At 59.8% G+C, this 12,501-nt stretch overlaps 1 protein-coding gene across 9 annotated transcripts in view; it reads right to left on the bottom strand.

Moving 5' to 3' along the window:
- SHANK1 (SH3 and multiple ankyrin repeat domains 1) overlaps positions 1 to 12,501 on the bottom strand; it is a 51,392-nt gene that overhangs the window by 21,804 nt on the left and 17,087 nt on the right. For 6 of the 9 annotated variants that reach the window (XR_012126492.1, XR_012126493.1, XM_073225365.1 and 3 more), the window contains 7 exons: positions 11,017 to 11,094; positions 10,735 to 10,801; positions 10,148 to 10,478; positions 9,194 to 9,387; positions 5,780 to 5,893; positions 5,537 to 5,612; positions 5,063 to 5,092 (listed from right to left, as the gene is read on the bottom strand). Coding sequence is in view for 7 of the 9 variants with exons in the window: in XM_073225365.1 (XP_073081466.1) it covers positions 5,063 to 5,092; positions 5,537 to 5,612; positions 5,780 to 5,893; positions 9,194 to 9,387; positions 10,148 to 10,478; positions 10,735 to 10,801; positions 11,017 to 11,094 (890 nt within the window). In the remaining 2 variants the exon portion in view is untranslated. The remainder of the gene's footprint in view (positions 1 to 5,062; positions 5,093 to 5,536; positions 5,613 to 5,779; positions 5,894 to 9,193; positions 9,388 to 10,147; positions 10,479 to 10,734; positions 10,802 to 11,016; positions 11,095 to 12,501) is intronic. The other 3 variants (XM_073225367.1, XM_073225369.1, XM_073225370.1) reach the window with 2 other exon arrangements.

The following is a 12,501-nucleotide window of genomic DNA, read 5'->3' as shown; positions in this document are numbered from 1 at the left end:
CACAGCCAGCCTCTGAGGTGGGGGGAAGCACGATTTCCACTTTACAGGCGACGAGATGAAGGCACAGAAATGTTGAGTAATTTGCCTAAGGTCACACAACGAGCAATTTTCTTCAAAAATACCCAAGACAGTACCTGGGTGACTGCAGTAGTAATACTCCGCACTCCACTGCCCCCAGTACCTCCAGCACATAGACACATCTGCCCCAAATTCACCATGAGAGGTACGTGAACAGCTCACCGCCAGCATTCACTCCCCCCGTGCCTGAAATTTATCCCAGGCGGTTCCCGTGGCACAACCACAACGAGTAGCATTTACTGAACCACTGCTGAAGGCCAGACGACCTTCCGAGCACTTTACGTTTATTTATCCACTTCATCCTCACAACACCCCTGGCGGGGGTTGACTGTTATTGTTTGCACTTTATAGATGAGGAAACTGAGGCATGGAAGTACACCTTGCTCTAGATCACACCAGCCAGAAAAGTGACAAAGTCAAGATCCGAATTCCCCACAGGGAAGTCATGCACCCCAATAACGCCTAAACCCCGCTGGATCACCACGCCACTGCCTCTGTCCCTCCCTCTCCAGTGTCCCAGCCCTGTACATGCTCCTCTCCATCCCCACGCTCATGACGTTCTCACGCAGCCCCTGGCTTGGGGTGATGTTTCCCTCTTCCCACCACACTCTCCTCCGACTCTCCCCAACTGCTCTCTTGCTCCGACAGCTTCCCAACACACCACACGCCCTTTCCCTATTCCTGAAGGCCCCTCATCTTTCTAGACCTTACTCCCTGCTCCTCTGGGTCATCTGGGAGCTGCACAGCGCCCTAAACTGCCTCCTTAGCCCCCGCTTCTGCAAGCCCACCCCACCCCCGCAGGGCCACCCCACCACTCCCCACTTTGCCCTTGCAAACTGCCCATTCCGGAAGTGTCCTTCCCAGACTTCTGCGACCTCCCACCCCTCTCTTGCCACTCTCCTCCCCTCGTCCAACCCTCCCTTGTGCTCCGCATCTTTGCTCACAGGCCCCCGAGCCCCCTGCACACCCAGCTCCCGTCCTGCTCCCTAGGCCCCTGCGTACTCCGGGGAAGCCTCCTCCTACTTTGCACCCTCAACTCACTTCCTCAGGCACACGCACCCCACCCCCACCTCCTTTGCCTTGCGGCTGCATTTCATTCTCTTCCCTGCACCCTCTCTGCTCTTCTCGGTACTGCCCGAGTCTCCACCCCCAAGTCCTCCCCGCATTTCCTGCACTCCCTCCTTACCCCATGTCTCTGTGCACCCCACGCACCCTCAGTGCTCCGGCATGCCGCGGTCCCCACTTCAGTGTCCCTGCTCTCCCCTGTCCTGTTCTCAGCCCACACCCTCCTGCCCAGACCCTCTAACCCCACCCTGCCCCAGTACTTGCTACCCACGCGGCACCCCGTTCGGGCTCCACACTGCTAACTACCTGCCCTGCGGGAGCGTGCACAGTGTTCGCCCCCAGGCCATCCCTCTGCGACCCTGGGCTGCCTCTGACGCTCAGCAGCCAGCCCTTGTTCACCGGAGCCCACACTCAGGGAACTGCAGCAGCGTCCGCCCCCCCTCCCCCAAGGTCCCTCTCACACACCCAGAATCCCACAGCCCAGCTCCTGCTGCTGCACATGGTGCCCCCTCTGGTACTCAGCCCCTCCCTGTGTACCCATCTCCACGGGCCTCTCCCCGGCCTGCACAGAGGCCCCCACGGGGGGAAGCCAGCCCCCTCCCATGCTGAGAAGTGGCACACACAGGCAGATGCAGCTCCCCATGCAGAAGCTCAGCTGTGGCTCAGCACACGTGCCCCACACAGGCACAGACCCCCTGGGAGCAGGGAGAGGGGCACTTGGGGACAGACACACAGAGGGACTGACGGTGGGGGGGTGGGGCTGTGGGGAAGGGAACAGGCCTGGCACGGGAGGGTGGGTGTTGGGAAACACAGCCGCAATCCCTGGGACAGACCCACTCCATCACACACACACACACACACACACACACACACACTGTCCCCAGACAGCCTCTATTGCTCCAAGTCACACACGGAGACAGACGCTGTCACACAGGGACACACAGATGGACACAGCTGGGGGGTGGGCTCGGGGCCCACCATCTCTTCATCATGCCTCTCCCTCTCTCACACACAAACATGCGGCTGCAGGCAGTCACACACACGCATGCACACTGACACACACACAGTCGCACAGTGACACGCAGCGGAAAAAGAGGAGGGGAAGGGAGGCCGGGGGCGGGATGCGTGTGTGATGGAGGGGGGACTGACTGTGAATGGGAGAGAGGGGTATGAATGGGGGGACCTTCCAACTCTGTGAAGGGGGTGTGGGGACTCGGGGATCAGAGGAATGGGGCCGAGGGTGTAGGAGCCTGAGGGGGGCCGCGGTGGCTCCCCACGGGAAGGGACCCACAGAGTGGGGGCGCTAAGGGCGGCAGAAAGGGGGAGTGGGCTCCATACCGCTCAGTGGGGTGCGTTTGGAGGGCCTGAGAGGGTGAGGTCTTAGAGGAAGAGCTGAGGGGGGCCTGGAAGGGCCTCTGAGGGGGTGGGGGTGACATTCCTGGGCTGAGGAGTGCGTGCGTGTTGGGGGCGCAGGCTCACGGAGAACGGCCCAGGGAGGCGGATGCGAGCAGAGGGTTGAGAAGAGGGGTCCGGAAGGGTTTAGCGCAGAGACAACGTGACGGGAGAGGGGCGGAGTGGGGGCTGGGGGGAGGAGTCCCAGGGGTGGGGGCTAAGCGCCGGAGGGTCGTCACAGCGGCCCGGGGCCTCCGGCCCGGCCTCGAGAAGAAGGGGCGGCGCGCTCCGTTACCTGTAGATGTACCAGACGCTGCGCCGCCGGGGCCCCAGGGCCGGCCAGCTGGAGGAGAGCGCGGGGGGCGGCTGCGGCAGGGAGCCCCCGCCGGGGCCGCCCCCGAGACCCCCGCCGCCGCCGACCGCAGACAAAGCCATCGCCGCCGCGGCCCTGGCCCCGGCCCGGGTCCCGGTGCCGGCCGCCCCCGCCGCCGCCGCCGCCGCCGCGTCCCCGTCCCCGCTCGGCCGAACCCCCGTGTCCGGGCCCCCAGGCCCCGCCTCATGCTGACCCGCGCCGGGAGGGGGAAAGGGGAGGGGGCGCGCACCCTCCCGCGGGAGGGCGGGCAGGGCCGGGGGCTCACATGCCAGGGGGCGCGGGGACGCGGGGCGCGGGGTCGGGCCGCGGCGGGAGCGCGAGGACCGCGGACGGCGCCGGCTTCAGCACCGCGGACAGCTCCGGAGGCGGTGGCGGCGGGCGCGAGGCTTAACCCCTTGGCGTCCTGCGCCGGGAGGCGGAGGGGCCGGGCAGGGGGTGGGGGCGGGGGCGGGAGGGGAACGCGGGGCCCCCCTTGGCGGGAGAGGGGGGAGGGGCGAGGCTCGGGGGGAGGAAAGGGAGGCACTTCCGGTCTGCCCCCCTTAACCCCCTCCCCCCCAGAGCCCTCCCGCGCAGGTGCAGAGCGAGGGAGCGCGGGGAGAGAGACGCACAACATCACACAAGATGCCTCGCAACCGCGTGCAGGGACGCGCGGACCAAGCCTCACTCTGGAGGGGACACCACGGTGAGAGAGGCCCCAGGAGGGGACTCACAGCCCCCCACCGCAAACCGACACGCGACGCACCCCAACGCAGTCTTAAGGGCGGGAAAGGAAGGCCGGGTTATTCGACTGGGCCCTAGGGCAGTGAGAGGTAACCCTCCAGCAAAGAAGCCCAGCTGCACACACTCTACAGCTCCCAGGAACCATAGACCCCCAGGAAGAGGAGAGAGGGTGGCACAGGCTGGGAGGGTAGCACATGGCAGGACTCACAGCCCCAGCAGGGATGCAGCGCGCAAAACACAGGCCAGGTCACCCCAGACAGGGTCAGGTAGAGCAGGGTGGGTGGCAGGAGAGGCTAGACACACCACACACGGAGCAGCACATGCCACGGGGCACAGGAGGGGAGGAGAAGGGGAGGGGATGCACTTCACAAGACATCTGAGGTCAGGAGGGACCACCCCATCCAGCTGGTAGATCAAGTGACCCTCGGACCAAGGCCAAGGAGAGACCCAGAGAGACACTGTCAGAGATAAGAAGCAGAGGCTGATGGGAGACTTGGGGTGGGGGGGACCTTGATACTCACCCAGTGCCCAGGGCCGGAGACGTGCCAGGTGAACACGCACAATGGTCAAGCGCCTCAGACACTCCGGGCGCGGGGTGGCACCCCAGCTCCACCCTTTTCCCCATGCTGTCATTTCTCTCCTTCCCAATCCCCAACCCATCCCCACTGGCCAGAACACAGACACATAGGTTTGGACACATTTAATGGAAGGATGTGACAAACAAAGGAGACCCTTCTCTGGGGGTGGGGAGAGGGGGGAAATGTCATCTTTCAGACACACAATTATGACCATTCTTCCCCCACAGCCTTGCCCTTCTGGAAGCCCAAGCCCTTGAGTCCTTCCCTCTTCTCCCTCCCCTCCCCCAACACCCCAGGTCCTGAATTCCAAATCTATCAGACAGATACAAATGCATGCACACAATTCTAAGTGCTAATATGCACACTCGGTAACATGCACAGAGGGGCACAGACGTGTGCAGAAACCCACCTGTCCATACATGATAAGCAGACACACTGACATCTCTGAGAACACTTGCCCTCATTCTTAGACACACAGATTCCGGGACACATAGGTATGCAGAGCCAGCCGCATGATTAGCCATAATCGTGCACCCATAAATGGAAACCACAAATGCATTCATCTTTACACAGTGAGTGGCACAGGCCCTTCTGCTGTCATGGGCGTATACACAGGGCTATACATCTAGAGGCTTCCAGCCACACATGCACACAGTCACATGTCATGCGCACCTACAGAGACACATGGGCAAGAATACACCATTGGGGAATCCGTACAAGGACGCTCGCCAGTGTAAGACGTTCACGCACAGGGAAATTTCATCTCTGGTCGTGCACACGCACACGTCCACACACCCCCAGGCACCCCTTCCTTCCCATTCCTGACCCCGTGCCCTCCCTTCCCCTCCCCTCTCACCTCCCTGGGCCAATCCCATCCATCAAGCTTCTGAAGCAAGTCAGCCAGCAGGCAGGGAGGGGAAAGGTGTCAGTGTGCCCCTCTGCCCGCCCCCACCCTGCCTGGCCTGGCTCTGCCCACCAACACCCCCACCCCCAACACCAGTGTGAGGCATGGGATGCATACACTTCCACTGCACAGGACTGCACAGAGATGGGGCACATGAAGGAGACAAGGGCCTCCAGGCAGCCATACACACGAGCTCCTGGGGCACCGGGGCATCCCCCAAGGCCCCATCCACTGGGCAGTCTCCGTGGCTGCCAAGAGTGGTTTGGGACTGGGCTGTGTGGGCTGAAGGTAACTCTGCCTTACCCCATCCCTGGACCAAACTTTAGGGGGAGCAGAAAGGGGGGTTAGAGGTGGCAGAAATACTTAAAGGTAAAGTATTAAGAGAGGTTGGGGTGGGGGGGCACCCGAGGGTGTATGGACATTTACCTTGGGGCATCAAAGCTGTCGTAGGAGCCCACCGTATAATGCCGGAAGAGTCTCTTTGCCTTGTCACTGCGGCTTTCTGCAGGGGGACAAGGGATGACCTTGGACCCTCACTCAAAATCACAAGCCCATCCCTTAGGGGGCCTGGCCCAAGTCCTCCCATCTACCTCCCAGCACCCCCACCCCATCAGGAAAGCCCATGAAAACTCTTGGGTAAATCAAGGAATGCTGGGGAGTCCTCATTACCTTGCTTTCCTTCCTGGGAGCGGTTCGCCACCTCCTCCAGGCAGTCAGAGGGGAACCAGCCAACACGACCTTTGACCTGGCCTTCCCAGAAGCCTCCTTCCCCGATGCTAAGCACTGAGTGGGGAGCAGGGACACAGAAACATTTCTATATTTACATGCTGCCCCCACAACCCTCCCGCCCTGCCTCTAACACACTCAATGCATGGCCTTCCCACCATGCCCCGAACCTAACACAGGGCCTGGCCTAACACGGGGCCCATGCCCCGAACCTAACACATGGGCATCCTTAATAAATGTCCATCGGGGTGGGGGCAGGGAGAACCAGATCATGTCATGCCTTCGTTCCAGCTTTCTGGATCCAATGGGGACATCAAGAGGCACTGGAGAATGGGCTGTGCCTGTGACATGGTCCTCACAGGTTAGGGACACATCCACAACTGGCCCTCATCCACCCTAGTAAATGGGTCATAGCTCAGTTTTGTAATTTCCCTAAACCCTCCTAGCTAGGTTCCTAGACCAAGTTCTATACCCTCATCATTGCCCCTCCCACCTCCCTTAGCCTCTGCCACCTAATCTGTGTCGTTTGCTCCCAGACCCTTCCCTCTGCCCCTCTGTGCTTCCTTGGCTCTAGAAGAGAGAAGGGATTAAAATCAGCTTTTCCTTCTCTCCACCACCCCTCCCTGAAGGCCCCTTATTGCTGGCCTCACCTTTGGGCCCTGTAGCTAAGATTTTCCGACTGCCTGCCCTGTGCCTGATGCTGCCGTACTTAGAACTGAAGAACTAAGATAGGTGACAGGCACAGCTAATGTTTATCCAGAGCTCACTTGGGACCAGAACCCTAAGAACCACTTTTATTACTCCCACCATTTTACTGATGAGAAAGCTGAGGCTCAGAGGGCCCAGGCATTTGCTCAAGGTATGTGGCTTATAACTGACAGAGTCTGCATTCGAACACAGCTCTGTTTCCAGAGCAAATGCTTTAGTCGCTAAGGTTTCATCAGTCAGGGTTGCTGCTGATTCTGACGATGATCACAGCAGCGGGACAAGCCCACCACATTCCGTCTCCCCAGCATTGTTCAGGGCTCTGTCCCTACCCAGGCCTGCACATCTTTCCTCCCTCAACCCTCACGCCAGCCCGGGTGGGTAACAACCGAGATCCCATTTTATAGATGAAGAAGCAAAAACTAAAGTAGCCAAGTCCCTTCCCCAGAGGTGGCTGGAGCCGAGCTAAGATGTGAGATAGGGCCATCTGATGCTTTCCCCACACAAACCGCCTCCCTTGAGAGGATCTAGGGGAAACCAAATCAAGGAGATGCTCCAGGTCATGGAAGGGCGCAGGAGAGGGTCTGGGCTCATGACTGCTCTGCCATGCCTGGCTGGGTGGTCTTCGAATTGATCATTTGTTCACTGAACAAGTATTTATTTAGTGCCGATCATGAGGTATACATCAGGTACAGTTGTTGGGCACAGCAGACGTGGTCACTGCACTCGGGGAGTGTCCACACTGGACATTATTAGAGGAGCAACTGGACAAATGACCGCATGATTGGAAATTGAGGTCAGCGCTCAAGGTGAAAAGGACAGGGTATCAGGAGACGGGCCAGGTGGGAGTACCTAAGTTCGATGGCAAAGGGGGACCAGGCTGGCGCTCTGGAGGATGTGACATATAGGCTGAGACCTCAAGGGTCCTAGGGTTAGAAGAGGCAAATAGAGGAAGGGAAGGTTGTCCAGGCAGAAGGACTGGCATAGCACGGAGCTTGGTGTGGGAAAGGGCTCGGGGCATTTGTGGGACGGAGAGAAGGATGGGGTCCCTGGAGAGGGAAAGAGTGCCGCAAGCTGAGGTTAGTGGCAGGCTGGGGAGGCCCTTGCAGGCCAGGCTAAGGCACTGGGCCTTGATCCCCAGAGCAGAGGGAAGCTGCTACCTCGTGGGCTGTGGCAACCTCGGTGACATCGTGGAGGTGGGCGTGCTCTGAGGCAATTTGGTGTCTGTTAGTGAAAGGGAAGGCTAGACAGGGAAGTCCGTGGAAGTATCGGGCTTGAAGTTCGGAAAGGCACATGGGAGATACCCCCAGGGTCCTCTGCTTGCCTGAAGGTCCCTCACTCCTGGCAAAGCACAGACCTGGTCCCCACACAGGTGTACACACGCAGATCTGCACACACACTGCCCTGGCCTCCGCAGTCAGCTCCCAAATCTGGCCATTCATTAATTCATTCACTCAGCAGATGTGCATTGAGGCCTCATATGTGCTGGGTCATTAAACTCTGCCCTGGTAACCCAGAGACCAGTGACATGTGACCTTGCCTTCAGGAGCGGAGGCAATGGGAAGGAAGACTACAAAACACAACTCTCCTGATGTTCTGACCCTTACAGACCCTCCAAGACCCCAAACTCTGACTCCCCTGGGAGGAACCCCGGAACCTCTCTCCTTCAAGGCAGCTGGAGTCTCTCCCCTCTAAGTGTCTGTAGCAGGGGACCGCTTATGATTCCGATGGCTGGCACCGATCATGTACAAATCATTGTTCCAGCTTTACGTGAGCTGACTCTTGTAATCCTCACAAAGACCCCATTTTACAAATGAGGAAACCAAGGCCCAGAGACATCACTTGCCTACGGTCACCCAGGTAGGAAGTGGTGGAGCCAGGATTTGAACCCAGGCATCCTGGCTCCCATCTGCTCAGCTCCTCTGCAGCCTAGAGTGGGGCAAAGACCTGCTCTCTGCCTCGTGTTGACAACCACGTCTGCAGCTGCTTCGCCAGCCCTGAAGCATCATTCTACCCAAGAACACCCATCACCAGCCCTGCTATGTCTGCACGTGGGGGCTCCCGGAGTCGTTTTCCAGATGAAGACAGAAAAACCGAAGGAGACAAACCCTGAAAACAGCTGCTGCCGCTGAGGGAGCCCCAGGCATGGACCCGGCTTTGCAGAGCCCCACGAGGTAGGCACCACCCCGTTTCTCGGATGAGAGCATATGGTAGAGGGTGGAAGTGAAGTCAAGGAGGTTTGGCTTCGCACTCTGCCCAAGGCGGGCGGAAAGGCAGTGGGCTCAGAGCAGGAACCTGGGGCAAGTCACCTCACCTGTGTGAGGCTCGGCTTCTTCACCTGTACTCAGGGCTCCTGACACCCTCCGACGGACAACCAACCAGGAGCGAGGTGAGACCCACTGAGTGCCCCATGTGGTGCTGGTGGCCCCAAATGCTGCTCACTTCCTCATTTTTGGCTCAACACCGCCCCCTGACAGCCCCATGTCAGCTGCACTCTGCTCTCCGAGGCAGAAGGGGCGCGTCTAGGGCTCCCTCAAGTCTCCAAAGGGCCTGGGACGTCCTAGGGGCTCCAGGACTGTTTGTCACTGTCGTGTCCCCTCCCGAAGGGGCGAGCTCCCCGGCCCGGCCCCGCCCACAGCCCCACCCCCTTACCTTTGATTTTCTCTCCCTTGCTTAGGGAGATCTCCCCCTCGGCCTGGGCCTGGTAGGACTTCACAGCCATGAAGGAGCGCCCGGGGACCGCTGAGTAGAGCTTCCTGCGCCTCCCGCGGCTGCCCAGGGAGCCCCCAGGGCCCCCCGAGCCCCCCGTGCCCCCGGCCGGCCCTTCCCGGGGCGTCCCGCTGGAGCTGCGCACACAGAGGGTGTGAGAGGCAGAGGAGAGTGGGGGGAGGGGCACCTCTGGGAGAACAGGGGTCCTTGGGGGAGAAGATGGAGCACGGGGTGGGGGAGGGGTTTCAGTGGGCTTCCAGCTCTGGCATCCTGGGGGAAGAGGGGACCGGGAGCTCCCTCTGCCTGCCTGCTGCTGTCCCCCAGCCCACCCTTCTGCCTCCTGCCTTCCAGCTGTGCCCCTCCTGGTCCTGAAAGTTTGCCTGACTCAGCTTCCTGAAGCTGAGCTCCAAAACCTGTCATTCCTCAGCTCAGGAGCCTTTGGTGACTCCCAGCTTCCTCCCGGGCTGGGTCCAACTCTACCCGCCATTTCCAGCTCGCCATGAGCTTCCCCACTCCCACGTCCTCAGGGCCAGCCTGGCCTCCTTACTCCAGAATGGCCCCTGCCCTCCTCCCCTCTGCCCCAGAGTGGCCCCTCTGCTCCTCCTCCCCACTCTCTCTTCCTCTGGTCTCTTTTCCAAGCTGGGACACCCCTCCCCAAGTTCCTCACCAGCATTTGGGGAGGGGTGTGGGGCTCATGATGCCCTCTGTTCCTCGAGGGTCCGGAGAGAGATTTGGAGGCCCGAGGTTGGGACTGGGACTTGGATGGATGGGGGACCAGCCATATGCAGACAGGAGGTGGACAGCTGGCCTGGCCTGGCCTGGTTGGGGGACTGAGGATCCAGGGAGCGGATTCTGTTGGGTTGGGGTCTGTGGGACTTGGGCTGGGCCCTCCCCTACCTGGGCCGTCCGCGGGGCTGCCTCTTGGCTTCCTCGGGGTGCCTCCCACGGGATGGGGAGCGGGCTCGGGCTCCCCGGGGACTGCTGGCACTTCGGAGGGTCCCGCTGCTGAGCTTGGTGCTGGGGGCCGAGGGCTGCGACTGGCCCTGGGGCCCTGAGGTAGGACCAGGAGCCCCAGAGGATGAGGTCCCCGGGGCGGCGAACACCATCCAGTCGGGAAGGGCCATGCTGGTATCACTGTTGGCCCGCAGCAGAGCCGGGGGCACTGTCAGCCCTGCGCCTGGGGGTCCCCGTCGCCGGGCCGCGTACTTGGGGGACTCCTGGAAGGGCACTGAGAGGGCGCAGTGGCAGGAAGAGGCAGGTAGAGGAAGATGGAGGCCAGAGACAGGGGAGAGGCAGGAAGGGAGAAAGAGAGATGAGAGAGTGAGGGCCTGGGATGGGCCCCCTACCTCTCCTCAGAAGCTCACGGTCCTCCAAGATTGCTTCGGGCTCATCTTGACACCCACATCAGGTCGGAGGACTCCCTGGCCCCACCCCACACCCCCAAGTGCCCCAGCATGTCCCCTAGCCCAGCTCCCGCCGCTCACCCACGTCCTGCTCTCGATGGTTCCGGATGAGCTCCCCCAGTTCAAAATTCCCAGCGATCACTGCCACCTGGGGGTGGGGGTGGGGGTGGGCAGGGAGGTGAGGTGGCTCAGGGGCAGCCACAGGGAGAGACAGACCACAGGGCAGGACGAACTGTGGGGTCCCGGCTGGCTGACCCACCCCCGCCCTCCCCTTCTCCCAGCCTGTCCCCCAGCACCCCCAGCTGCCCACTTCCCTTCCCCCCTCCAAGAACGTCCTCCCCACTGGACCCCACGGCCCCAGACCTGGAAGGGCGTCTGTCCATTGTTGTTCTTCACGTCTTTGTTGGCCCCCCGATAGAGGAGGATCCTAGCACAGGTCTCCTGAGGGTGACGGCCCGTGGCACAGGGAGCAAGGAAAAGAGGACACCTTCACCACGAGTGGGCACGGGCTCTGCTGGCGATCTCGGCAGCAACCTGCTCTGAGCCGCCCGCCCAGGATGGCGGCCATTTGCCACCTGGGGCGCCTGAGCCCTTGCAGCGTGGCCGGTCTGAACTGAGGTGTGCTGTGCATGTAAAACACACACCAGATTTTAAAGCCTTAGCCTGATAAAAAGTAATTAAAATATCTCTAATAATTCTTAGACCGATCATGTGTTGGAATGATAACATTTTGGATACAATGGGTTAAGTAAAATATGCTACTCACCCAAGTGTCACTTGTTTCTTTTTTCCATTTTTTAAAATGCAGCTCCTGGCATGTTTAAAATTACACCTGGGCTCCCATCATATCCTGCTGCACTACAGACATTTGGGGCTGGGTAGTTCTTTGTAGTGGGGGCCGTACTGTGCTTCGTAGGGTGCTTAGCAGCATCCCTGGGCTCTACCACTAGATGCCAGTAGCACTCCCTCCGCAGTCCTGACAACCAAGAATGTCTGCAGACATTGCCAAATGTCCCCCCCGGGGGCCAGAAGCATCCAGTCAAGAGCCACCAAGCTAAACCTCTTGGAGAACTTACTGAGGTGCTCGCCAGGTGCCCAGCACTTTAGAGGCAGAAGCTCCAAAGTGAATCACCCAATGTCATATGATGGAAATTATTGTCTCCATTTTACAGACGAGGGAACTAAGGCTTAAAAGGAAGCTCAAGGTCACACAGCTGTCGACTTATCACCGCTTGGATTCTAAACCAGGTCTGTCGGACCCTAGAGCTCCTACTCTTAATCGCATACTCTGCTAGAACCAGAAGGAAGGGGGGCAGTGGGGACCAGGGCTGGGCAGCGGGGGAAGGCAGGCCATTCACACCAGATCGATTCCTTACCAATGTCAGCCACAACATGTCACTCAATCCCAGTCTTTGGATCAAACCCAATATCCTTGCCATCCTAGGACTCCACCTGATCTGCCCACCCTACTGCCCCCAGCCTCACCAGCTTCATCTACCACCTTCCCTCGCTCCCCATACTGCAGCCTCCTCCTTCCTCTTGCCCCAGGGCCTTTGCACCTGCTGCCCCCTCACTTAGAGTTCTCTGCCCCTAGGTCTCCCTAGGGCTCACTTTCTCACTTTATTCAGGTTCTTGCTCAAGTGTCACCTCTTCAGAGAGGGCTGACCACCCTGTCGAAAATAACCCCCGTTCCCTTTATTTTTACTTATTCATTTCCATTTATATGAAGCCTGCTATGTACCATGCATTCTTTTAAGCCAGTACCAATCATTTTCTCCCTGAAATTGCATTTCTATTATACTTGACTCTTTCAGGTCTCTCTCCCACTATATCGTAAGTTTCACGGGG

Source organism: Manis javanica, chromosome 17 (assembly GCF_040802235.1).
Source record: "Manis javanica isolate MJ-LG chromosome 17, MJ_LKY, whole genome shotgun sequence".
NCBI lineage: Eukaryota > Metazoa > Chordata > Mammalia > Pholidota > Manidae > Manis > Manis javanica.
The sequence above is the reverse complement of the archived record's forward strand: the minus strand, read 5'-3'. Positions and strand labels throughout refer to the sequence as shown.